We start from the raw sequence: 27989 nt of genomic DNA, 5'->3' as shown, positions 1-27989 counted from the left end.
TCTATAATCAGTGTTTGTATTGTTACTCGATGTTCAGTACAGGATACGGGATAAGGGGTAGGTATGACATATTATTTTCTTATCATCAGAATTACAATAAATGTTATTCAAGCATAAAATTTTAAAACACACTTCACAAGACTTGAAACCTTATAAAAAGTTAATTACAGGTCTGATTCAACAAAAATATATATGAATATTTGGATTATCTAAAACTGTTATAATTGAGGAATGAAATAATATACTACTACCTACAAAGGCTGACGTAACAGATTTTTCATCAGGAATATAATATATTCAAACATCTGTTATATGTGGTTCTCATATCAATGATTTTAGTTAGCTTGGGAGAAATCGTCTTATATAGAAGAGTAGTATATAGAGTTTTAGTGTTTTCACTGCATATTTTCTACTCTGGAACCCTACGGATGGCCGTGGGTTGGATGCTGAAGGGTATCTATGGTAGTACTAGGAAGCAATCCTAGTGACTGACAAAAGATCATAAATGGTCGACCTTTATTTTGTCACAATTATTTACAATAATCTTGAGCAGACAATGGAATCAAACGATGTACTAATTGTACAATGCTATATATACATATTTATTTTTCAAAAGAGCTATTGTAGCCAGGAAAAGAAAACGCCAGAAATGGAATCCGAGAGAAGCGATCTAACAAGAAAAAGTTGACGCCTGAGGACTGATCACTCCCAGGCGAAGATGCATCTTCCTACTCTGTCCGTCGTCTTTCCTTCCTCTGCGCATCTTCCTTTGAAGTCTGTATCGCTGGAACGATCTTGTAAGAAGGGTCACGACCTGTCGGAATTAGGATCAATATGAACAAAAAGTATGCATGCATATATACTGCATATATGCATACTACATACAAATGACCGTTGTCTGTTGAGGGCGTTCAGGCATGATTCAACTGTTCCTAAGTATAAATATGGAAGCGAGTATTGTCTCTCTTATATATATATATAGATAATATATATATATATATATATATAATATATATATGTGTGTGTGTGTGTGTGTGTGTGTGTGTGTGTGTATAACTGAATCACGAAAATTTGGAACGAAATAAATCCATAAATAAAGGTATAAGCCACGAACGAAAGATAAACAACGGAGTGTCTGCAAGATCTTTCGACTCAACATCCTTTACTTAGCAGACAAACTGACTTACATGAGAAATTCAGAGTACAGGAAAGGTCGTATAAGTGACAGATAGGGATTATAAGGAGATTAGTACCTAGAATCCAGCACACCTGGAAAATGAGTAACCTTTCCAAACAAGCATAAACATGGGTACAATTTAAGAACAAAAAAATTAAGTCCAACTGCTCTTTTTATTCTTAAATTGTACCCATCTTTATGTTTGTTTGGAAAGGTTACTCATTTTCCAGGTGTGTTGGATTCTAGGTACTAATCTCCTTATAATCCCTATCTGTCACTTATACTACCTTTCCTGTACTCTGAATTTCTCATGTAAGTCAGTTTGTCTGCTAAGTAAAGGACATTGAGTCGAAAGATCTGGTAGAAACTCCATTGTTTATCTTTCCTTCGTGGCTTATTCCTTTACACACACACACACACACACACACACACACACACACATATATATATATATATATATATATATATATATATATATATATATATATGTGTGTATATATATGTGTGTGTGTGTGTGTACACACACACACACACACACACACACACATATATATATATATATATATATATATATATATATATATATATATATATATATATATATATATGTATATATATGTGTGTGTGTGTGTGTGCAGAAGAGAACACTGGACGAAAGACTGCAAAAATAATCATCCTCAGAAACTTCTACCTGACAGGGTTTTCAATATTGCAGCCTAATTCATAAACCATTGTGATTCGTAATTTCGTACCTCGGTGTTGGTGTAGCAGAAGATGACAGACACAATGGCCCCTGTGCTTCCCTCTATTATATTATTAAACATCTGATAAAGATCGTGCCAGTCACAGCCCAGTTCAGGTGGTCGGTACAGAGTCACGATGTACTGCAGACCAAATAACGGTATGACCATCACAGTCGCCCGAACAGCTTTCCTGTAAGAATTTCTTTACAGAAACTGGAGACTCTTCGTCAGAGCAGTTATAATCGTTGCTGGGAATGGACAACCTAAAAAAAACTTCGGAATAACTTGTATATGGGCTAGACCAAGGTTTATAGACCTTAAAAGGTATATGGGCTATAGACCAAGGTTTATAGACCTTGGACCAGGCAGTAAGGATTTTGTCTTAATGATCAGAGAATAAGCAATAAGTTCATTCCTGGTTTCCAGTCATAAATGGTTGTTTTTACTGTATTGTTTGATGTTTGATAGTGAATAACTCATACGATCATGCTTTTTCAGTATGGATCAATTTACTCACCGGTACTGACTTGGTTCGTTAGTACTGTGCGTCGCCCGGACTTTGCTCACTAAAATACGGACGATGTTGACGATAAAGATGATATTTACCTTTTTTTTTGGGGGGTGGGGGGGGGGGGGGGGGTGGGGAGGGGACAAGAAGGGAATTTATATGAGATGTACGAAATAGAAGATGAAGCTTTGAGGGTTCTATAAGACAAAAAAAAAAAAAAAAAATCCAGTTAAACTCTGCAGAAATTAGTCAGGAAAAAATTGAAAGGGGACCATATCAGTGAGACTGAAATTGAACAGTAGAACCGAATCTAATTTCTTTTATGAGGATATATTTGGAGCTTTCGGACTTTATATAATCTTAATAATGCTGCATATTATTCATACATATCTGTCATTTTCTTTGTTATACGCACCAGTATAGCCACAAGGGGTGGCAGGTTGATGATCCAGTCAAGCTGACTGGGAACAAGCCAGCAATCGGCGCTATTGAAGCCAGCAAACTTAATTCCAGCGTACACAGTCAAAGGAAGGAGCGGGAAACCTGAAAAAATGAGCATTAAATCAGCGTCGAACATCATGGCGCTGTTTGGGCATTACTTCTTACCTTTACACTAGTAGATTCACATCAACCGCGCATTTGCTGTCTAGGCCAGCCCCTTACGACGCTCCTGATTGGCTGTTGATGAGCCAATCACGGGGCTGGAAACTCGCAGTCTCTCTCGAGAGCTCACATAGGTAGGATGAATGTTCCACTTCTCTTGAGGGATACAGTTTCCAACCCCCGTTTTGGCTCATCAACAGCCAATCAGGAGCGCCGTAAGGGACTGGCCTAGACATCAAATGCAAGGTTGATGTGAATTTACTATAACTACATAAGATAAATAACTTAAACTTTTATAACAAGTTACTTTTTCTCGGAAGTACTACCCAAAGACTTCACCTCATTTTCGTCATTACATTGATAACTTTACATAGAAGAGTTTTCTGGTTATATCTAAGTCAGTTCCATAAGCATTCCTTGATTTTACACCTCCAATCACGCATGATGAATTCATGAGATCAAACCAGTCATTTAACATAGAGATAAATTCCACAGTATGCAACCCTAATGATCCCTACTAAACAATCGATAGACTTTTAGACGTTGAAGTTCATTTTTTTAAGTTATATGAATTCCACTAATCTTGTGAGCTAAACCGTATTGTCTTACTCAACACTTCTGTCGCACAAGAATCAGAAATCAGTGTTCAGGTCCTCAAAACAGAAACCTTCATTTACAAAATGATTTCTTGTCAGTTTTATCATATGTGAGGCATCGAGAAATACGAAAATTTCCTTATCATGACACGGATTTTTTTTTAATTATTGGAACTTGCTTTAATTTCACTGGGTCTATCCCGAAAGCCTTCCATAATTTAAGATTGTTCGGCACTATATCAACAATATTTGTAATTACAGGGTAGCCTGCTCTCGCTACGTACTTCCACAGTCATTCCTATCACCATCTCATAGACACATGATTTGTCAAAATCATAAAAGGTGGGTTGTCTCCATTTTAGCAGTCAGACCCTCAGCACGATAACCTGAACTTTTCCATAAGGTTTATTCAGCCTACTATATTGCGATGTTCATTTCATCAAAATATATCATGGCTAGCTTCTTTTCTACAGAAAAAGCTTCGGCTGTGCTTTTCATTAACGACAAAACTGATGTCTGTATACCTGGCTCACAAGGAGAACTTAAAGTAGTCTTTCGCGTGACGTCATGGCCCCCACAGTAGCGAGTGCGAGCCAGGTCGGTGGTATTAGCCAGAGTCAAAGTATACAGGGTCTGCTCACGAGGCGGTACTAAATCCTATCCCCGACCCTTGTGAAACGTCATCAGTTACAAAAGGACCATATCTTTATGAAACTATATTTACGATAACATTTTCATATAACTATTTTTGCGATGGCAGTTTTTTATATAAATTTTCCTCTTATTGCATTTTGCCATATACTACGTTAAAGAACAAAGAATGCTCTTTCAAATGATATATAGCACATTACAATTACGATTACTTTCAAAACCACAAGCGCGCACAGAAAAAATGATCTACGCACACAAAAATGTGCAATGACTTCATCCGTCAACCTACATACATTCACGTTTCGTAGCGCATCTGACTAAGGGATGATGATAGAAAGAAACTGGAAAATGGATTAGAAAGCTGATAAAATTTACTATATAATGCATAAATAAAATTGATAGGTGTTCTCAGACATTTTCGAGGAATTCTAGGTCAAAGACGGACCAAAATTTTTAAATTTTATGTAAATATTTACCACATTTTTCTTACATAATTTTTCATCTTTTTACATTTTGTCATATACCATGTAAAAGTACAAGAATGCCTTTTCAATTGGTATATGACACATTACAATTACAATTATTTTCAAACCCATAATCGCGCACAGAATATATTATCTACGCACGCAAAAATTATAAAAAATTAAGCGTTCGTGGGAGATCTGAAATCTAGCCCAGCCCCTTGTGAAACGTCATCAGATACATCAAGCCAGACTGACGAATACATTTTTGTACTTTTTTCGAAAATATTACAATTGTTTGAGGCATGCATAATTAATACCTTTATGTATACAGTTTGTGTTATATGTAAACTTATGTGTTCGGAAGTATATTTATGTGATATGAAGTGCTAATGAGAAATTGCTGTAAATGTGTTCCCTGTATCATTTTCTTCAACCTTTATTCCTTTGATACCTTATATCGTATATGATGTAATTCTTATACTTTTGATATTGTTTTCTTTTTTGTGGTCAAGTCGGGAAAATGCAACTGCCATTTTTTACACTGCCTGTGTCCACATTTTCTTTGTATTTATTGCATAACAATAAGTATTTATAATAAGATTTGGAAAATATAATTAATATATCATTCTAACCTTTATCATAAAAAAAGTTGCTTTTCAAAGTGAGGTATGAACAAAGTGACAGAACTAAATATATTTCTAAAGAATTATTTAAAATCTTGATAATATTACTATCTCAAAGAGAGAGAGAGAGAGAGAGAGAGAGAGAGAGAGAGAGAAGAGAGAGAGAGAGAGAGAGAGAGAGAGTTGTCATGTTATAAGAAATGGACTTGAGAATACAGCAAACCAGTATATAGGTAAGTAAATAAATAAGTAAGGAATAAACATATGAAGAAAGCTGGAGTAGCTATGTGTGTTCAAACTGGTATATTTTGTGCAATAAAACAAGGCTTGGTGACTAAATGAGAGAATGGGTATTAAAAAATTCAAACATGTGACCTCTCTACAGGTTTTATCATCAAGATTTTATGAAAAACACCACACGATATGGATTAAATGTATAAAAACTAAGGGTTCTTTAAGTAATTCAGTGGAGAAGCACGGCAAGTGTTACTCTTGTGACGTCACAGTATTAGCTCCGCCCCCACTGCCGAGTTGAGCAGACCCTATATACTTTGAATGGGTATTAAAAAACATCAAGCATGTGACCACTTTACAGGTTTTATCAAGATTTTATAAGAAAAAACCATGCGATATGGATTAAATGTCTAAAAACTAAAGCTTCTTTAAGTAATTCAATGGAGAAGCAAAGGCAGTGTTACTCTTCTGACGTCACAGTATTAGCTCCGCCCCCACTGCCGAGTTGAGCAGACCCTATATACTTTGACTCTGGTATTAGCCAGGTAGCCTGGGCGTCGTCGGACCTAATACTACACCTAGACCTTCTCCATCTTCAGTTACGTCCCCATTATTTGGGGTTTCCTGAAATACCTGAATTCTAGCCTCTTTAGATGCATAATGCGTTCTATTGATCAGTCTTTATTAATCTTGCGGTGCTTTGTTGATTAAAAGGCAGCATCATCTGCGTAATTGAAGTCTGCCAGCTCTTATAACTCCAGTGAAGTGCTCTGCGATTCCCTTGAATCCCTTAGCCTACTCATCCATGTAGTCTCAATCTGGTTAATCCTACCTCTTTAAAATGCAGGCAAATAGTCGCAAAACGTACACAGAACAAAATAGGCGAACAACCATAATAAACAACCAAAATGAAGAAGACGGAAACAGAGAAAGAAAAAAATATATAGCGAGGAGGACTCACCCCATCCGATGAGATAGAACGTAGCGAGGGACCTTTGCTCCGCGAATGCCGATACCAGCAGTTGATGCAGGTAGAATCCCTCGCAGAGGTACCACATGTAATTCGAAAGGCTGGCGTACTTCGTCAGGAGATTGAGTACAATACACCAGGGGGGATTCTGTTGGAATTGCAACAACAGTCGAGAGAGAGAGATAGAGTGATAGAGAGAGAATGTTCGAAACATACTACCCAACCACGAAGTTTTATATCTTCAGGATTAAAAAATACGATCGCCATTGGCTGTTTGGAAATATAGTCTGTTCTCTTTTCTAGCTTACCATATATCTTTAACCGATTATTACTCTATTCAAACCAACCTTACAAAAGATGCAAGAGACATCACCTGCTGAATGAGATCCTCTTTGTGCAGCTGGAGCAACCGGAAGCTGATGTTGCAGGCAGCCTCGAGCAGAAGGCTGATGAAGAGGTGCTTATGTAAGGTGATCCGGTGGACGCCCAGCTGTCTGAATTAAGTGAGATATATTATTCCCTTCGTCAACTCTGTGTTTCACCCTCCTAATACAATTCAACTTTTATTTTCACATCTATTTAATTTTTGATTCGTTAATTTATCTGTTTTTTCTAATAATCAGTCTCCTCATCCCTTATTTCCCATTGCCTTCTGTTACTTCTTTTGAATGTAGACCATAATATTCTTTGGAAGCTTGAATCTCATGTCAGTGGCCCCTTTGGTGGGCTTGTTCCATATGGATAGGGCGTCATCTTCTGAATAATAATAATAATAATAATAATAATAATAATAATAATAATAAGTCTTATTGAAAGCGAGCGGTTGGCCCCCTGCTGACCTACCACTACATATTGAATAGATCCTGACAGCATCTACAGTCTGCTCCAATCCACTGCCGTGATCATGCTTAGATGATACTGAGAGAAACGTTGGCCACTAGATCGACTCATATCTTGATCTATGTATTTGTTTATTGAGTGTGATAAATAAATTTGTAAGCAATATCCCTGAAATTGACTCCTCCCGATAAATCGTATCGGCGCAATACTCGCCAGTTGTAATAGCAGACAGAAAGCAATTATTAGAAAAATAGAGAAGACTATTTACAATTTAAATGCAGCTGATGCAGCAATATCTTTCAATGAGACTTGTTTGAAAGAGGGTCTCCTTCCAAATAATAATAATAGTAATATTCTACTTTGAATTACGAGTGCGGTGTCTCTGGTTGGACTTAAATATGATATTTTCTTTATGTATAAAGGGTAAAATCTAACGTTACTATTGGGGGTTTTAACCTATCTATTATCCATTTAATTTAGCGGATTTATACTTCGCAAATCACGCCCAAACAAGTGATTTCAAAGTCATGGCAAGGTTGGGGGTGAAAAGCAGTTGCACTTCGGTTCCAATTAATATTCCTAATACATTCGCAGAACTTACTCGTAAGAGAAGAAAATACAGAGGGCGGGCAAGAGGGCGGCCACCGAGATGCTGTATGCAGCGATGTGAACGTACAGACGCCGGATGATGTTCTCCGCGACACTGCAAGAGGAGTAGTTGCTCCACTCCCGCTGGTGGCGCCCTTCTTCGCCTCGTCTGAACCACCGCCCATCTGGTTCGCATTGCTTGGTTGCCAGCTCTGGAGTTTTTGAGAGAGGATTTCGTCAACTATAAGAATACAATATGACCTCAGGTACAGTAAGTCTAATTAAGGCCTGTCCACACTATAGTAGGCATGCCCGTCGGGCACTTCCAGCTTTTTATATTTTCTCTCGCTTCTGAAGCAGCGTTACCAAACAATCGCATCGTTCTAGCTACATACTCTGTTGTACAGTATAGCGGAACGGGCTATGGCAACAGTGTTTGCCCGTTGGACAGTGCCTGTGAGTGTGAACAGGGCCTAAGAAAGCTTGTTTTATTATTGGACAGTATAGTGGAAAGGGTTATGTGAACAGTGTTTGCCAATCGGGCACTGTCCCCTAGTGTGGACAGGGCATTAAGCCCCATCCACATGTCGAGCTTTGCTCGACGAACTCTGTTCAATGTGACGTCAGAAGCGGAGAAACACTGGCTAAGGTTCTGACGTTTCCCGCTTCTGACGCCACATGCAACAAAGTTCGTCGGGCAAAGCTTGACCATATGGATGGAGCTTTACGTAAGTATGAAGTCCCAATAGTGTAGTGACCTTAGTTTCCTTTCGGAGTTTTCCTTCAGACTGCTGTTAGGAATGAATCTTCTGCGCTATGATATCTCTCTCCCTTACTGCACCTATGCTCAGTACATGTATACCAGGCATAGGCCTTCCTCGCTTACACTTAACAGTATTTAGGACTGTAGCATTGTTTTATGGTCCTTTTATTCATGCATATATTTACTGTATTATATATACTCCCTCATACCTCTAAAATCAAAGTACAGTGAACAAGACAGAGGTTATTACAAATAATCAAATGAAAAGGAGGAACAATCTCTTATCTGTAGCTAAATTAAGGCCTATAGTAGATTCATATCAACCGTGAATCTGATGTCTAGGCCAATCCCTTACGACGCTCTTGATTGGCTGTTGATAAGCCAATCACAAGGCTGGAAACCCTCAGTCTCTCGAGAGAGTTCACATAAGCAGGATGAATGTTCCACTTCTCTTGAGGGATACGTCTTTCAAAAGTATCCCCTAGGAGAGATGGAACATACATCCTACCTATGTGAACTCTCTCAAGAGACTGAGAGTTTCCAGCCCTGTGATTGGCTTTTCAACAGTCAATCAGGAGCGTCGTAAGGGACTGGCCTAGACATCATCAGATGCACGGTTGATGTGAATCTACCATAGTAAAGATGCATTCATATGCAGAGAGGGATTCACAAAGCACACTCAAGCACTGGAAGAGACCCTTACTTGTACAAGAGGCAGGTTTTCTGTAGTAGCTGTAGGAGGGACAGAGACCACTTGCTCGCGTTCCAGGGGGAGTCGAAGGCCAGCACTGCCATCCATCCCAGGTTGGTGGACAATGTCCTTTTCAGCCACGTACGGAGATGGGAGGGAGAATCAAGGTTGTTATGTTTCTTCAAATATCATTCAGATATAAAATGCAATCAAGGGCTGAATGGGCGTCATGAAATACTCGAGCACTGTAAATATTCTGCTACAAGTAATAATAGCAGACTGTTAACCCAAAATGATTTCACGTTCTTAGAAATCTTAAGGAATTTTGGCATCAGAGGACAGTATTAGCATATTTGTATAAAGATAAACAACATCACTTGAGCAGGAATTAAATCGTTTTCAAGATGGCTGCCCCATAACAAGAAGGCATAGGTTCGCATATATAGGCATGTAATACGTGCTTTTAATATATATAATTTATTGATGCATTCGAGATGGTAATTCCTGTAACTTTATTCATGAAGTAAGGTGAATCATCCCTAACTCGTTTCCAAAACTGTCGAATAAGTTTGCCTACGAATGAGAATGAAAATCGCAAAAAAATATGAAAAACCGACGAAAATGACTTTTATAATTCGTTTTGTTGCTTAACTTTTTACATGAGTTGTCATGTCAAGAGAATTCTTACAATTTATACAGGTCCGGTATTTACGTACTTAACATTCTCTCTCTCTCTCTCTCTCTCTCTCTCTCTCTCTCTCTAATCTCGTCTCTCTCTCAGTCTCTCCTCTCTCTCTCTTCTCTCTCTCTCTCTCTCTGTGTGTGTGCCTGTGCCTGCCTGACCTGAATATCAAGAAACCAGTAGTACCTTTGGGCCAGGGCGCCGACTGCATGCTGGTGCAACAGCTCCTTGCAGCCACACAACAAGAACGCCACTTTCGCCATCCGTCCTTTCCGTGAAAGGAAGCAGAGATTTCTTCAGAGTTCACGTCTGCCTCAACCTGGAAGAGAAAGAGAGAGAGAGAGAGAGAGACCATAGTTTTCTATTTCAGCGGAGCTTTTGATGACATGATGAATATAAATCACACTCGGCTACGTTAGGTTAGGAAGGCTAATATATCTGACTTTCAGTCCATCTAAACTTAAGGATCCCCTTCTTTATCATTCCTTTAATGGGGATCCATTTAAATGGTTCCCCTTTAAAGTCATGTTAAATAGCTTGAAAGGGAATTCATCAGTTTAAATATAGATTCCCCTTTAAAATCGGGATAAATGGCTTTAAAGGGAATCCATTTAAACGAATGGATTCCATCTCAAGTGATTTATCAAGACTTTAAAGGTAATTCATTCAAACTAATGGATTCCCCTTTAAAGCTATTTACCCTGATTTTAAAGTGAATAGTTTAAATCAACAGACTCCCTTTAAAGGTATTTATAATGATTTTAAAATGGATTCCCATTAAAGGCCTGGTAAATAAGCAATGATATTCGATGGCAGTGAACCAGTGAATATTTTCCTTCACAGGTAATTTTAAGGGTGTAATAAAAAATTGCTGTTTAAACTAATAAACTGAGGAGAGGAATTAACCAGATTTGACAAGAACTATGGGTACCTTATAAAGACAACATCATTTAGCATACTTAGCATACGGAGGTTTCAGATTGGGAACCCAGTTTTAAGAAAAAGTAATTTCTTTTTCTTTTCTTCAAACTTCAGGGTCACACCCAACAGAGAAAATCATTTAGGGAACAGGAAATCATTGGAAAGAAATTTTCCCTGCTGTCATGCACTTTCACTCTTGCCGTTTCCAGCTCTCTTGGGCACCACTAGACCATCACCCAGCTCTCCCAGGTTTTTCCTTAGATTGTCATTGGTAGAAGCAAATGTTCTGACAGGACATGGCGTGATCCGGCCTTCAGCTTACGTGGGACACATACAAGATTTTACCCTCACGCATAAGTTGCAAACAATGTATTCATTAATTAAAACATGCCAAAATCTACGGTCAAATAGAGCCTTGTCTCACCAACAAAAATTAACTAAACCATTTTTTTTGCTGTTTAACATGTAGATTTTTTATTTTCTACCCTTCCATTCTAATAAATAAATCATAAATATCCTATCCTAAAATTCCCGTAGCTTTAACTCAACGCTAACCACCCTTTTCAGACCTTTCTAGGCCTTCCTACCATCACCCAGCAACAAAGCAGTTTGTAGGCGACCTTTCCAGGCTTTTCCATTGGGCTTTCCTAACCCTCTTACAACACCAAAACAACAAAAAAGTAGTTTGTACGCTTACTCCCCGAGTAAGCGATAACATCGAATTATTTACCAAGTGGGAAACGTTGCTTGGATTCATCAACGCAGTCACCACGAAGACGAAGGTTTCGTTCTTGACCCTGTATTGCCTCGAGGTGTCTCTCATGACCCACCGGAACGAGAATAAGTCTCGATTTTGAATGTATCCGTAACACAGCGCGCAGGAGTCGTATTCGAAAAGGACGGGGGGCAAAAATCTCTCCTGTCAAATTAAAAAAAAATGTAAAACAATTATTATTCATAAATAAAATGAAATCCACCATTGCCCGTGAACCTACAATGGCAGCAAATCAATGTCAAATGTTACTGCTTCTTATATCAAACTTGAAAAACAATAAAATGTATCAAATGTTCGTTTGCAGGTAATCCGTTATTCTTAAAGATCGGCATTTTTATTGTAATGCATCTCTTGTCATTTCATCTATACTTAAGGTCATTGAAAGAATCAGCTAAAAGAACGCCTTCAAAATTATATGCATACATGAGTGACCTTTCAAATGCTCAGACTCAAAGAAACTTTTCTTGTTTGTTGGTTTGTTTGTATGGTGTTTTACGTTGCATGGAACCAGTGGTTATTCAGTAACTGGACCAACGGCTTTACGTGACTTACGAACCAAGTCGAGATTTGTGAACTTCTATCACCAGAAATACACATATCTTAACACCTCAATGGAATGCCTGAGAATTGAACTCGCGGCCACTGAGGTGGCACGCCAACACCATAGCAACCATGCCACTGAGGCGCTAAATTTTGTTGTTGTTGTCCTGGAGCTTAATGAAAAGAAATTTGGCCAACATGCAGCGATTAATTCATGTATGAAAGATGCTTAAAAACAAATGACTGTCAATGTGAAATTCTACATTTCATATCATATTAATATTGTCATTCTCATCACAAAAATGTTGAAAACTAGCATGGAAATTCTTTTTTTAGCTTGTTATTCAAGTATCGAAACCTTTGGGAACATACACATAAAATTTTATATATATATATATATATATATATATATATATATATAAATATATATATATATATATATATATATATTATATATATATATATATATATATATTATATATATATATATATATATATATATATATATATATATATATATATGAGTGAAACTGGGGACTTGGAACAAGTACTTTCGTAGTTTATTCACTCACCTCTCCACCGTGGATTTAAGGATATACAACTCAAGCACAGAAAAAAAAAAAATTCTTATAAAAATAGTTTAAAAAAAAAAGGTGTGGAGGTGGTGGGAGGGATTAAGCAAGCTTTTATAAAGAATCTTATCTGTTACTAGTAAATTGAAAATATGCGAGGCTTCTCAAACCACGAATATTGTCTTAAATTTCGCTGCTTTAACAACTTCGAAAACACTGCCAATATATTACCGAAGTAACAAGAAAACATACCACCGGCTATGTTGAAGCGCTTTAGTGGCGTGATCGGTATGGTCTTGGCCTGCCACCTAGGTGACCGTGAGTTCGATTCTCGGCCATTCCACTGAGGGGTCAGAGATGTGTATTTCAGCTGATAGAAGTTCACTCTCGACGTGGTTCTTAAGTCACGTATAAAGCCGTTGGTCCCGTTGCTGAATAACCATACTGGTTCCATGCAACGTAAAAACACCATACAAACAAACAAACCGGCTAAGTTGAGAGTGAATTGTCTCACTGTACAATTGCACAGCAATGAATGTACCCAAAAAGGACACCACTTCACGAACTCTACGACCTACAAAATCAACTTCTATTGTTTAATGGACAGTGTCAGCAATCGAATTACAGCTGTCGTCGAGAGAACTGGCTAAAAGTAAGCCATTTTTCCAGCTACATTTTTTTTTATTTTCTTTTTTTCGCTGGGAAAGAATGGGTCTTGACTGTACATCTTGAACTGTCTGTTCATTCCAGACGTAAGTCCTACGAGGAAATGAGACAGATCCAAGTACTTGCTGCGTCATCCTCGAGTATTGGGTAGAAAGGAAATTAGCATTTCATTACAATCAGTCTTGCTAAACATTGACAGCAGCCATACGATCAGCTGCTGAATGACAAAGCTACTGATCCAGTGAGCAAAATCTCCAGACTTGAGACAATGTGAAAATATCAAAGATTAACGAAATATCTTAACTAACGAATTCTCAAGAGGCAATTTCACGAGTTGTATTCAATATTCAGTTTAGACCAAAGGGACTTAGGAGAGGGTGGAAAAAGTTAAGTATATCCTAGTTTAACCAGACCACTGAGCTGATGAACAGCTCTCCTAGGGCTGGCCCGAAGGATTAGATATTTTTACGTATCTAGGAACCAATTGGTTACCTAGCAACGGGACCTATAGCTTATTGTGGGATCCGAACCACACTATATCGAGAAATGAACTTCTATCACCAAAAATATATTAATCTGATTCCACATCAACTGATCCGGGAATCGAACCTCGGACCACCGGATAGGAAACCCAGTTCGAAAACCACTCGGCCAGCGAGGAACTAAGGAGAAAATGGAAAGTAAGATGGAAGAAAGAGAATATGAAAGGAGGCACAGTAAAAGGAACGAAAGGGGTTGCAGCTGTGGGCCGAAGAGACGCTGCAAAGAACCTTTAAGTAATGCCTACAGTGTGCCGCATGAGGTGCACTGTCGGCACAAACCTCCTACGAGGTTAATTTCAAAAGCAACTTGATGGTACTATTTTAAACAATCGCTTAAGCCTAATTATCTCTTTTCGTTACTGAATATTAAGATATATCTCACGAATCTTTGACATTTTCTGTGGTCACAAGAAGACCATATTATATTGTTTGTATGGTGCTTTTACGTTGCATGGAACCAGTATGGTTATTCAGCAACGGGACCAACGACTTTACGTGACTTCCGAACCACGTCGAGAGTGAACTTCTATTACCAGAAATACGCATCTCTCACTCCTCAATGGAATGGCCGAGAATCGAACCCGCGACCACCGAGGTGGAAAGCAAACACCATACCAACCACGCCACTGAGGCGAGGCACCATATTATAAAATGAAAGAAAATCCAAAATGAGTCGAAACTTTAACTAAATATATCTTTATCAAAACCTAATGTGACATAATTATTTGGCAAATATGATTATGAAGAAGGAATTTCTTATTTTTATTTTTTAAAATTGTCCACCTTTGTTCTTTGTACAATTAGCAGTCAATGGCTTTATTTTGCAGACATTAAGGTCAAAAAAAGTTCAAAACAGATTTGGAGAAAGGTTCAATGGGGAATTGGAATATATATTTAGGCTGAAGGTACAGCGCTGGGACCTACCGAGATCACTCAGCGGTGAAAATCACGTTGAAACAATAGTTGTTAGGAGAAGGTGGAAAGTAGGACAGAAGAGAGAGAATATGCAGGGAGGGACGGTAAAAGGAATGAAAGTGGTTGCAGCTATGAAGTACCCTGTGTGTAGACGCTTCGTTGAAACCGAACTTTAAAGTTCAATTCGTCTGGTAAGACTTCCATTTAGCCTAATAAACGTCAAAACTTGAAAACAGCTATCGAGTAATCTCACACAGAGGAACAGGGCTTGAGTACTCTCACCCTAGACCTGCACAGCGGCTGCTGGGTGGATGCCAGGTCATTCCAGGTCAGGATCACGTCGTCGTCGTCTCCTGTTGGTATGGAGGTGACCTCCTCTGTGACACTGATGCTGGAAGGGAGAACATCTCGGGTACTAGTACTATCGTTTCCCTCTGCCCTGACGAGTCGCGGCTTCAGAGCTGTCACCTGAGAAGTGAACACATATGGGTCTAGTGAATCAGCTGCTCCGGTATATTGAAAAGTTTTACAACTGATTCTCCAAATTGTGCTCAAGTATATATCATTAATCTAGCGAAGTACAGAAACTAACAGATACTACAACTGCTACTAATAATACAGGGCATGATCCAACTCCAGCTTACTCGGGCACGTACTAAAATCTATGGTCAAATAGAGCGTCGTTTCACCAACGAAAATTAATAGAAACACTTATATTTTATTAGAAATAATAATCGTTCTGTACTGTTTAACAAGCACATTAGTTATTTCTAAACATTTTCATTTTAATAAATAAATCATAAATATCCTATCCTAAAATTCCTGTTCCTTTCACTCGATGCAAAACACCATTTTCAGACCATTTTAAGCTTCTCCGTAGATCTTTCCTATCCCCCCTAACAAGAACAACAACAAAGTAGCTTGTAGGCTTACTCCCTGAGTAAGCAAAATTCAAAGGTATGGACAGATAGGTAAGCGAAAACATATGATGTATATAGTTCAGCTTGTTGTTCTAACTTTTAATAGTAACAGATCAGGGATAAATTTTACATTCGTGTATATATATGTATAACTGAATCACGAAAGTTTGGAACGTGATAAATCCATAAATAAAGGTATAAGCCACGAAGGAAAAGTAGACAACGGAGTTTCTGCAAGATCTTTCGACTCAACGTCCTTTACTCAGCAGAGTAAAGGACGTCGAGTCGAAAGATCTTGCAGAAACTCCGTTGTTTATTTTTCCTTCAATTCGTGGCTTACCTACCTTTATCTTATATATATAATATATATATATATCATATATATATATATATATATATATATAGTATATAATAACATATAATATACATATATATATATATATATGCATATATACTATATTATATATATATATATATGAATATATATATACATATAATATATATATATATATATATATATCTATATATATATATATATATATATATACATATATACATATATATTTATATATATATATATACATATATATATATATATATATATATATATATATATTCATATATATATATATATATATTATTATAAAACATATATATTTTAATGTACGGGCTATTGACTTTTTCGAGTCAGGTGTCCCCTAGATATAGCTAATTAGGCTGCTGGGTAATCCGCGATTTTATCCTATACCACACACACGCATATATATATATATATATATATATATATATATATATATATATATATATATATATATATTATATATATATATATATATATATATATATATATATATAATATATATCTATATATAACAAAATATTTTGGATGAATGTACATGAAACTGGGAATTCATTCTTCGGAGAGAGAGAGAGGTTCCACCTGTTCATACAAATTAATAGCAACAGAAGCAGCGCTACTCCTGGTCTTCGCCAATTTTTGTGCATGAAGTTCTGATAAGAGATGAGTTAAAGCCCAGTTTGAACTGTGAACGATGGGTGGTGGTGGGGCGAGGGGGGGGGGGGGGGGGGGCGTTGTTGTTGTTGCTGCGAGCTGCTAAATTTTTTTATCATACGTCATGTAAAATATGACACCAAATGTATAAAGAGCTACGTTAAAACGACCTTTTGTACTACGGAAGAATTTCTAGCGTAATAATAATAATAATAATAATAATAATAATAATAATAATAATAATAGGTCTTTGGTTTATACGTCAGCTATAATGACTTGTAATCATTGATCGATCGGGCAGTCAACCCATATATATAGTGGTCGGACTGGACATAGTTTTCGAGAGTTTTATAGCCTTTCCATCTGGCCAGAGAATTCTTCCGCCTTTTGACCCAACAGAAGTCCAGTCTCGGGAATAAAATTCAATCGTTCACTGAACTATGTCTACTTCTTTCAAAAATGAAATAGCTGGCGAGTAAGAGGTTGAGGGATAACGAACGGACTCGATGTGGCCGAATAGGAGAATAGAATTATCCACTTTTATAGACTAATCTCTTCCAGCTTGTTGACCAAGCGAGACAAAATCATCAGTCTAGTACTACCTTTATATATCCTTCCTGTGAGCCCGTGGTTAAAGATATATTCCAGTTTTACTTTCGAAGAAATATCTGATGAGTCTTTGTGAAACAATGTCAAAGCACTTCTCTTGGCTTTCGCTCAAAGGAAAAAGATAAAACGAATCTTTCTTGAAATGCATTTTTCAACTCGGTCTACGGCGACTCTGTTCAAAGTTCCAGTGAAGCAGTGATAACATGAGAAAGAATAAGCAGTTGGATAAAGATATACCTTAATTTCTTAAGTAATAGTTATTAGAAACCAGAAATTAAGTACGTTGAATCCAAATACTAACTATTACTCGATTCTCAATAATATTAGCGAAAATCTATCTATTCGTGCTTGTAAATGTACAATTATGTTTTTTTATATGTGTGAATGTATATATTCACACGTATTTTTTTCTTTTCACATCCTTTGGTATGCAAGATTATTGCCACATATCCGGCTTTAAAACACCAGCGGGTCCCGGGTGATTTTGCTTAGCCACGGACAAGCAAAAAAATTCCCCTTTTTTTCCCGGTGCTGGACTTTCCGCTCGTTCTGGGCGGAGGATGAGACGTTTTTGCAGTTTATAAGTTTATTATCTAACCAATTAAATCTCAAAATACGAATAATCTTAACCGGCTTTCCCGGAATCAGTGAAAAACAATGCAGCCACTTTAAAAAAGTGAAATGAAATAAAGAGATGAGCTCGGGATAACCACCGGGGAATAACCGTTGGCTCAGCTCATCCTATTTCGGTGGAATCTTGGACTTAGTGACTGACTTTTTTATTTCTTTGTTATCCCGGATAAACTTTTCCCACCATGGTCTAAATATGCTTTTGTTTATTTTTAATATTTAGGTCGTAGCCAACAATGGCAAAAGATGTGTATATAATAACACTGCAACGGACCTTGCCATTTTGAAGCGTGCAAATGACATATGTATATATATAGTACTCTGTTTTTTTCCATCTGTCCATCCGCCTGTGGTGTTTGCGCATGGTAATACTATGTCCCGGGCTTTAAATAACATCCTATATCGAATATTAACGGTGTAATTCGCATACAGTAAATTATTAAAACACTTTTCAGTTGCAAATGTACACCCAGATATCCTTTCATTTACCTAAAACTTACACATAGCGTAACTATCTAAAGCCCGGGACGCAGTGTTACCATGCAAAACACCACAGGCAGATGGACAGATGAAAAAAAAACAGAGTATAGTAATTGATGTGTTTATACTCAGTTTATATTTATCGTATTCTTTCAATATGGCACACACACACGTATGGATGCAAACACACACACCAACATTTTTATATATATATCTATATATATATAAATATATATATATATATATTTATATATATACATTATACATATAATACATACATACATACATATATACATACACATATATACATACATCATATATATATATATATATATATATATAATTATATATATATATTATATATATATATATATATATATGAATACTTATCACATCACCGTGATTCATATAAATCTTTCGGAGCTACAAATGTCCTTTAATATCTAATTCGCCCTACCTCGGAATTGATATATTTTCATATATGTACCGGAGGGGGAATTTTTAGTTGATAATAATTTCGTCCCCCCATGGGATCGAACCACCGTCCAGTTGGTGATGCGATAAGTATTCATAACAAGGCTGCGTGGGTCAAAACGCCTCGAATCGGCTAGCATGGTTGAGGGGGTTTCATATCGATTCTAATTACGAATACAACGAGATCGGCGGTGATTTGTAATGGTCAGAATCGATATAAACTTATAGCCTCTCTGCTAGCAGACTCGGTAGCGTCGCTGTCCGTTTCTGATTTCGTTCCCCGTCCAACTGGACGGTGGTTCTAATCCCATGGGGGGACGAAATTATTATCAACTAAAAAAAAATTCCCCCTCGGTACATATATGAAAATATATCAATTCCGAGGTAGGGCAAATTAGATATTAAAGGACATTTGTAGCTCGAATGATCTATATATTATATATATATTATATATTCTATAATATAGGTCGTATATAGATATATATCGTTTATATACTATTATATATCTATATATACAGCCCTACTGCCTGACCAACCCAACACTGTCCGGGAAAACTCTGAATGACACTCTATGTGGAGGAGGAGGAGGAGGAAGAGGCTGAGGGAAAGGGAATGAAGAGGGGGAAGGTCTAGGGAAAGCAAGTAGAGAGAGGGGGAACAGGTTTGTGTTGGTTCGACTGAGAGGTTTTACTTTTCTTTTTTCATGCAAACGTTCCGACCTTCGAACAGTCGTAAGTCAACTGACAAGAGGCATTACTGTGCTGTCTGTCCCTTCTATCCACTAACATAATCCAGGTCACCTGGTCCTTCCTTACTGACCTAGCGCGTGATGTCACTTTCCAAACATTCACTAAACCTAATCAGAATCAGGGGTTTGTTAGAATATATATCATTCGCATTTTCACCCACCCAAAAGTTCTCACATAAGCTAGCCGCCATCTTTACCCATAATGCATTGGGATAAAAAAGATGAAATAAAATAAACACTGGATCAGAGTGACAATATTCGTCTATAAATATCTCTGCAAAAGTAAAATTCTATCAAGACTTTAGAATGATTTTCGTATTAAGAATATTGACTTAAGGCGACTTACATACAACAAAAGTGCTAATACCGAGAACTGGTATTACAGAAGAAAACATTGTAAAAACTTAAAAGATTTCCTTTTTTTGTCGTAAAATCGCGCTGGCAAACAGATATGAAAAAACACAAAGAGACATAACTTGACTGAAAGTCTTAAACCGAACAGAAAAAAAGACAAATGTTTAAAGTTTGTGACATGATCATGTAAACTCACAATAAGAATCAAGCAAACAAAAGTGATGGCCGATGGCTCCATAATGCTCCTGGTGCTCAGTCCAGTCCCAGATAATTAACTTCCCTATATTTTCTTTAAACGAACAATGCTCGTGACTAATAAATTGTATTGAAGGGTCGACTTTTAACTATATACTGGTCCATTCTCACGTAACTTTCCAAGTCGATAAGCCGCGCTATATATACACAAATTGAAATCGTCAGTCTAGAAGTGCAAAAGAAGCTGGGAGATTAAACCACACTACACTGATGTGCCTGTCAGCGACTTCCGGCTCCAGAGGCGAGACCGTTCTCACTCACTCCTCCGAAGGGCAACTGAAAAGGGGAGGGGAAAGTTCCAGTCCTCCGACTCCTCCCTCCCAGTTCAACTTTGAACACTGCCTGCGCTGGCTTAATACCCCTGTCCGCCGGCGTGCTAGTGTGGCAGTCGATGAAGCTTTAACGGCTTTATCTTTTACGTTACGTTCCTCGCAAGTGAACTTTAGGATTCTCGAAGAATGGGAATGTTTATGTTATCTGACAGAGAGACGATGATATAGCGATAGTAGACCTATAGCGTACTACATGCAGAACACTAGACACTTAATCGTACATGCAAAATATACACTGCATCGCCATACATTTGTCTGATTGACTGAAGATAAAGAAAAAGTTTTTTTCCTCTCTCAACGCTTCTGTGGCGATGATATATATTTAATGATACTATTAACCGCGCCCTGTTTTCAATCACCCAGCCAGCGTACGTACCCATTCTCCTGTAAATTAAATCCATGAGAGAGAGAGAGAGAGAGAGAGAGAGAGAGAAGAGAGAGAGAGCTTAAAATCAAGTTGTGTATTTTTATTTTTAAACATTCTATTAAAATAACTGCTACGTACAAGGAGAAGGCAGCGTCAATCCGGGACGCGAATAGGTCTATCTTCATTTAGCTATATTTTTGTGCTTTTGAATCGACTGTCGAGGAGTGGAAACGAATGTTTATAAAAGAAAAGGAATAAGACCAATTCCATACACGATATCACTTCGCCAAACATGCGGAGATGTTTTGTGTTTTTGTTTGTTTGTATGGTGTTTTTACGTTGCATGGAACCAGTGGTTATTCATCAACGGGAAAACATGCGGAGATGTGCTCGGTTGAGACGCCAATTTGTCTCTCGAGAAATTTCTTGAATTGTATGTACGTCGTGCGATGAATTCTATGAAAACGAATCACATCTCTAACTTCATATAAAACTGACTATCACAGAGGGCGAAAACATTTTAAAACGATAGTCACTGTGGGGGGAAAGTAATGGAGAATATAGAAATGGCACTGCGCTTAGGTGCTGATTTTACTCCTGTGGGTTTCAGGTCAGGCCAGTTTATAGTGGTGAATTCAGTCGGTGTGGTATGAGTCTAAATTCCAGGAAAGCTAATTCTTTGTTGATTTTCTGGTTTTATGGCGCGTACCCTAATTCCCTGTAGTACGTAGGTAATTGAATATTTCTCAATAGACGAGGCTTCCCTTACCTCTGAAGAAGGTGCTGTTACCGACTAAAATACCTTCTGATCTTATGTATCATAACTGCTGGAACACTGTGCTAGTCAGGTCATCTGCAGGCTACCGACAATGTAATTATGATTAACAACAAGTACGACGTTTCCTTAACTTTTCCCAACTACCAGTTATGTTTTAGTGGATATTAATATATAATTTTTCCCATATTACTCTACTTTTTTTTTCTCTCTCCGTTCACTTATGGACATTGTATTTTACAAAAGATTTCTCAGCGATAAGACGTCGTCTTTGGCTCCTGTTTGAGCGTGGTCATTGTCGATATGACAAACAGGAATGTATGCTACATAGGAGCTCATATCTCTCGTAACATAGCATGATGAATCATATGGAGAGCTTAATTCGTTTATATATACCATGGAAGAACTAATAATATGCATATATTCGCTTACTCGGGAGTAAGCCTATACAAACCACCACTACTGTTGTTGTTGTGGTTGTTTGGGGCGGTAGGAAAGGTCGATGGAAGAGCCTAAAAAGGTCTGAAAAAGGTGTTTCGCGTCGAGTTAAAGATACGGGAATTTTAGGGTTGGGTATTTGCGATTTATTTATTATAATGAAATTGTAAAAAGTATAATGTTCATATTAAACAGTACAGAAAAATAATTTCTAATAAAATATATCAAATTTATTGTGATTTTAGTTGGTGAAAGAAGGCTGTATTTGACTGTAGATTTTAACATTTTAATTTACATTGAAATGTAGGAATATACAACTTATGCGTGAAGGGAAAATATTTCACGCATCCCGAGTAAGCTGGGGGTTGGATCGCGCATTGTTTACTCTATGCTTTGAGGCCCTCCTTATATGGCAACGTAGGCTGAAAACGAAATGTTCAATTCCTTTGAATAGTTCTCAGTTATTAGAGACATTTTCTTTTTAAATTTCAAGCAATCAGTCTATCAGAACCATTTTCGTCTTTAATTTATTTATTTTTTATTCAGAATCCTTCAGTTTTTTTTATTTACGGAACTCAAAATACTGAAAGGCATAACAAAAGTCGACAGTAACCTATTTACGTTAAACGATAACCAGACAAGATATAATGCAAGGAAACTAGAACTGAAGAGATACAACATATCCCATTGTGGGAACTTCTTTACATACAAGACAAGATATGGGAGACGTGGAATAATATGTATAATAATGCAAAATCCTGTGTGAAGCAGATTCATAAAATTTCTAAGTTTTTCGAATGTAACATAGGCGTAAGACAAGGTGAGAATCTTTCCCCATTACTTTTGCCATCTACCTAAATGATTTTGAGTCTTATCTTAGCAGGGGGTATAATGGGATGGATATGTGTTCAAGGGAAATAAATGAAAAATGAAATAGTATTGATACAGAAATGTTTTTGCTTATTTATGTTTTATATGCTGATGATACTATTGTAATGGCTGAATCCCCAAAAGGAATTACAAAATGCCTTAGACAAAGTAAAAGAATATTGTGATACTTGGAAACTTCAAATTAATGTTTCAAAATCTAAAGTAGTTGTATTTTCTAGAGGAAAAATTAGAAATGTTCCGAATTTTAGATATGGTGAGGAGAGCATTGAAATTGTAGATGATTATGTTTACCTTGGTACTACGTTTAATTATAATGGTAAAATGGATAAAGCTATTAAGAAACAAGTCATTCAAGCACGTAGAGCATTATTTAGTATGCTAAATAAATGTAAATAACTTGAATTACCCATTGATATCAACTGCGATCTATTCGATGCTCTAGTTGTACCAATTTTGACTTACGGTTGTGAAATATGGGGTTACCACAAACTGAATCATGTTGAAACATTTCACAAGAAGTTCATGAAAAATCAGCTCTGTGTGAACAAGCGAGCAGCAAACTGCGTGGTATATGGGGATCTTGGCAGATTCAAAATGGAAATATCTATTTGCAAACGGATGATTGGATTTTGGTTGAGAATTGTAAAAATCAAAGGCGTCTAAATTGTCAAATGTTTTTTTTAATCGTCTTCTTAGAATTCTGTACGAGTCGAATGAGTATAAGTCTAGTTGGATCCATAAAATTAAAACTATCCTTGATTCATGTGGTATGTCAAATATATGGGAACATCCAGAAAATTTCAATCACACGTGGAAAATAAATAGCCTAGAAATGAAACTCAAAGATATAGAGAGACAAGAGTGGCATGCAGAAGTAGAAAGAAATATATTGTATAGTAATTATAAACTTTTTAAGACTGAATTTGGCCAAGAAAAGTATATTATAAATTTAGATATGCCAGAAAGAATTGCCCTTGGTAAATATAGGTGTGGTAGCCACAAACTTCCCGTAGCAACTGAAAGATATTCTGGGCAGGAGAATCAGCACCCTTGCAGACTATGTAACAGCATTGAAGTTGGGGATGAATATCATTATGTTTTAGTTTGTCCTGTGATTAGAGAAATAAGAGAGAGATACATAAAGCCCTACTATTGTAGAAGACCTACCACTTTTAAATTCAATCTGCTCCTTAATACAAGTAGTGCTAGAGAATTGAAAAGACTTGCAAAGTTCGTTAACGTTATAATGTCTTTATTTTAGATTTATTACTTTCTAGGATTTTCATTATTCTGGTATTATTTTCGATGTATGTACTTTCCTTTGTCAGAATACCTTTTATGCTTTAGATATGTACTTGCTAAATATATGTGTACATAAATATAGTTGTAATTTATTGGTTTCTTCTTTTTGTAGTTTTTGTGTAAAATATATAGATTTGTGTAATTTTGTAATTCTCATACCCCGGAAGGGGTCGATAGAATAAAGTTTGCCTTTGCCTTTGCAATTTGCCTTTGCCACCAGAAGTTGTCAACAGCAACAGTGTGGGAAGAATTTAAAAAAAATTTAGACTAAAAATCATTAGGGCACTTGGATGAACAGCAAAACCTGCTCCTTACAGATAAGTGAGCACATGATGTCTCCTCTTAGGATGGACTAACAAGTCTTGAGACATCCTAATCCTTGTAACGTCCAATTATCTTTATGAACAGAGTCAAGTCGCATACATCAACCATTAATGGACGGCTTTCGTATCTTAACCCCTCATTTCATTATTCATCTGAAGAAACATTCGCATTTTAATTTCTGCCGCTTCGCTGCACCAATAAACCACTTCCCATCCATGATCGCACTAGACTCAAATGCCCATTGGATCACACTGAAGACAAAAAAAGGGTGAATGAAGAACGGCTGATAATGGACAAAGACATAATTCATTTCACGTAACCTTTGGCTGCTCATGAGATTGTCCAATCCCTTTTTGTTTGTTTGTTATATGGTGTTCTTACGTTACACGGAACCAGTGGTTATTCAGCAGTTGCATAGAACCAGTGGTTATTCAGCAGTTGCATGGAACCAGTGGTTATTCAGCAGTTGCATGGAACCAGTGGTTATTCAGCAGTTGCATGGCACCAGTGGTTATTCAGCAGTTGCATGGAACCAGTGGTTATTCAGCAGTTGCATGGAACCAGTGGTTATTCAGTCAGTTGCATGGCACCAGTGTTCTATTCAGTCATGTTGCATGGCACCATGGTTATTCGGGAGCAGTTGTATGGCAACCAGTGGTTTATTCAGCAGTTTGGCATTGGCACCAAGTTGGTTATTCAGCCAGTTGGCAATGGCACCTAGTGGTTTTATTCAGCAGTTGCATGGCAACCCAGTTGGTTATTTTTTCATCAGTTGGCATGGCAACCAGTGGTTATTCATCAGTTTGCCATGCACCAGTGGTTATTCCAGCAGTTGGCATGGAACCATGGTTTTTCAGCAGTTGCATGGAACCAGTGGGTTATTCAGCATTGCATGCACCATTGGTTCTTCATCCAGTTGGTTTTGTATGGCACCATTGGGTTAGTCAGCATTTGCATGGCAACCAATGGTTATTCAGGCCGTTTGCATTGGAACCAGTGGTTTTCCAGCAGTTGCATGGAACCCAGTGGTTATTTCCAGCAGTTGTATTGGCACCAGTGGTTATTCAGCAGTTTTGCATGGAACCAGTGGTTATTCAGCATTTGTTGTTGGAACCAGTGGTTATTCATCATTTGCATGGCACCAGTGTTGTATTCAGCAAAAAAAAAAGCTTGTTTAAATGGTAACCAGTGTTTATTCAGCAGTTGCATGGTACCGAGTGGTTATTCAGCAGTTTGTAGGCAACCAGTGGTTTATTCCAGCAAGCTGCATGGCAACCAGTTGGGTTATTCACGCAGTGGCATGGGAACCAGTGGTTATTCAGCAGTTGTATGGAACCGCTGGTTATTCAGTAGCTGCATGGAACAGTAGGTATTCAGCAGTTGCAGGAACACAGGGGTTATTTAGATGCATGGACACCAGGGTTATGCAGCAGTTGCATTGAAACCAGTGGTTATTCAGAGTGCATCGGAACCAGTGGTTAACGCAGCAGGTTGCATTGGCACCAGTGGTTATTCAGGCAGTTGTATGCACAGTGGTTATTCAGCCCAGTTGGCCTTTGGCACCAGGCTTATTCAGCCAGTTGGCATGGAACCAGTGGTTATTCTAGCAGTTGCATTGGAACCAGTGGTTATTCCAGACAGTTGGTTATGGCACCAGTGGCTATCAGCAGTTGGATGGAAACAGTGGTTAATTCCATCAGTGGTTATTGGAACCAAGTGGTTATTCAGCAGGTGACTGGCACCAGTGGTTATTCAGCCAGCTGGTTATTGGAACAGTGGTTATTCAGCAGTTGGCATGGGAAAACCAGTGGTATTCAAGCCGTTGTATTGGCACAGTGGTTATCAGTTAGCTTGCAATGGAACCAGTGGTTATTCAGCAGTGGCATTGCGAACCAGTGGTTATTCAAAGCCAGTTGGTTATTGAACCAGAGGCCGGTTATTTCAGTTGGGGGTGAGCTGCATGGAAACCAGTGGTTATTCAGCAGTTCTGCATGAACAGTGGGTATTTAGCAGTTGCATGGAACCAGTGTTATTCAGCAGTTGCATTGAACCAGTGGTTTATTCAGGCAGAGGTTGCATGGGAAAACAGGGGTGGGTTATTTCAGCAGCTGTATGGAACCAGTGGTTATTCAGCAGTTGCATAGAAACCAGTGGTTATTCACAGCAAGTTTTATTTCAGGCAGTTGATGGAACCGTGGTTATTCAGCAGTTGCACCAGCAACATGGTTATCAGCAGTTGTAGGAACCGTGGTTATTCCAGCAGGTTGCCATTGAACCAGTGGTTTATCAGCAGTTGTATGGGAACCAGTGGTTATTCAGCCAGTTTGCATGGAACCAGTGGTTATTCAGCAGTTGCATGGCACCAGTGGTTATTCAGCAGTTGTATGGAACCAGTGATTATGCAGCAGTTGCATGGCACCAGTGGTTATTCAGCAGTTGTATGGAACCAGTGATTATGCAGCAACAGGACCAACGGCTTTATACGTGACTTCCGAACCACTTCGAGAGTGAACCTCTAATCTGATCCGCTTGGTGATGAACACAGTTTTCTGAAAAATTGGAATAGTACTTATAACTGGATCAGATTACTTTGCGATAAGGCAATTATTTCTTAAACGTTACTTTGTTATTAAATAGAATGTAAGCTAAATTTTTGATTGGGTGTGATTCTCACGGCTTCTTGTACAACAGTCAATGTTACTGTTCTAGAGTTGGCAGTCTTTTCTGATCCATAAATATACTCTGCAAGCTTGACTGACAATTTACTCTAAATTTACAATTCCCCGTCTTCGATAATGAGACAGTATTGCTCCTATCATTGTGCATTGCTTCTTATTTATAACTAGATTCAAACTCCCGTAAACCCAATCGTCGAGAATATCAAGGCTAAGTAAAAGAAGTATCCAAATCCAGTGGTATAGGTATGGACGAGGTTAAAGACCTTTCTCGTATTGAGTCTAAAGACATTTTATATTGAGCGGACAGAAAATATACGATCGAGTTGCGGGCGTAGG

The 27989-nt window shown here is 37.7% G+C and overlaps 2 protein-coding genes across 2 annotated transcripts in view; one reads left to right on the top strand and one right to left on the bottom strand.

Annotated features, from left to right (window-relative positions):
• Positions 1-634: 634 nt before the first annotated feature.
• Positions 635-20128, bottom strand: LOC135207189 (calcitonin gene-related peptide type 1 receptor-like). The gene is made up of 12 exons (XM_064238759.1): positions 20099-20128; positions 15347-15532; positions 11785-11973; positions 10320-10452; positions 9464-9580; positions 8011-8209; positions 6943-7063; positions 6561-6717; positions 2844-2971; positions 2438-2526; positions 1930-2110; positions 635-814 (listed from the first exon to the last, which is right to left on the bottom strand). Exons 1-12 carry the CDS (start codon positions 20126-20128, stop codon positions 671-673), a joined length of 1674 nt encoding a protein of 557 aa, XP_064094829.1. The 3' UTR covers positions 635-670.
• Positions 20129-21796: 1668 nt separating this feature from the next.
• The window catches only part of LOC135207188 (heterogeneous nuclear ribonucleoproteins A2/B1-like), a 49929-nt gene continuing 43736 nt past the window's right edge, over positions 21797-27989 (top strand). Inside the window, exon 1 of the mRNA XM_064238758.1 lies at positions 21797-21892. Within this exon, the coding sequence (XP_064094828.1) occupies positions 21797-21892 (96 nt within the window). The remainder of the gene's footprint in view (positions 21893-27989) is intronic.

This window comes from Macrobrachium nipponense, chromosome 32 (genome assembly GCF_015104395.2).
Source record: "Macrobrachium nipponense isolate FS-2020 chromosome 32, ASM1510439v2, whole genome shotgun sequence".
Lineage (NCBI taxonomy): Eukaryota > Metazoa > Arthropoda > Malacostraca > Decapoda > Palaemonidae > Macrobrachium > Macrobrachium nipponense.
The sequence above is the reverse complement of the archived record's forward strand: the minus strand, read 5'-3'. Positions and strand labels throughout refer to the sequence as shown.

What these genes read in the sequence shown, in the direction of transcription:
- LOC135207189 (XM_064238759.1), bottom strand. Translation starts at nt 20,128, where the DNA reads ATGGCGGCTAGCTTATGTGAGAACTTTTGG. An exon ending in GCTTATGTGAGAACTTTTGG is followed by an intron (nt 15,533 to 20,098) that starts GTGGGTGAAAAT and finishes TTCACTTCTCAG; the next exon opens with GTGACAGCTCTGAAGCCGCG. An exon ending in GTTCTATCTCATCGGATGGG is followed by an intron (nt 2,972 to 6,560) that starts GTGAGTCCTCCT and finishes TCATTTTTTCAG; the next exon opens with GTTTCCCGCTCCTTCCTTTG.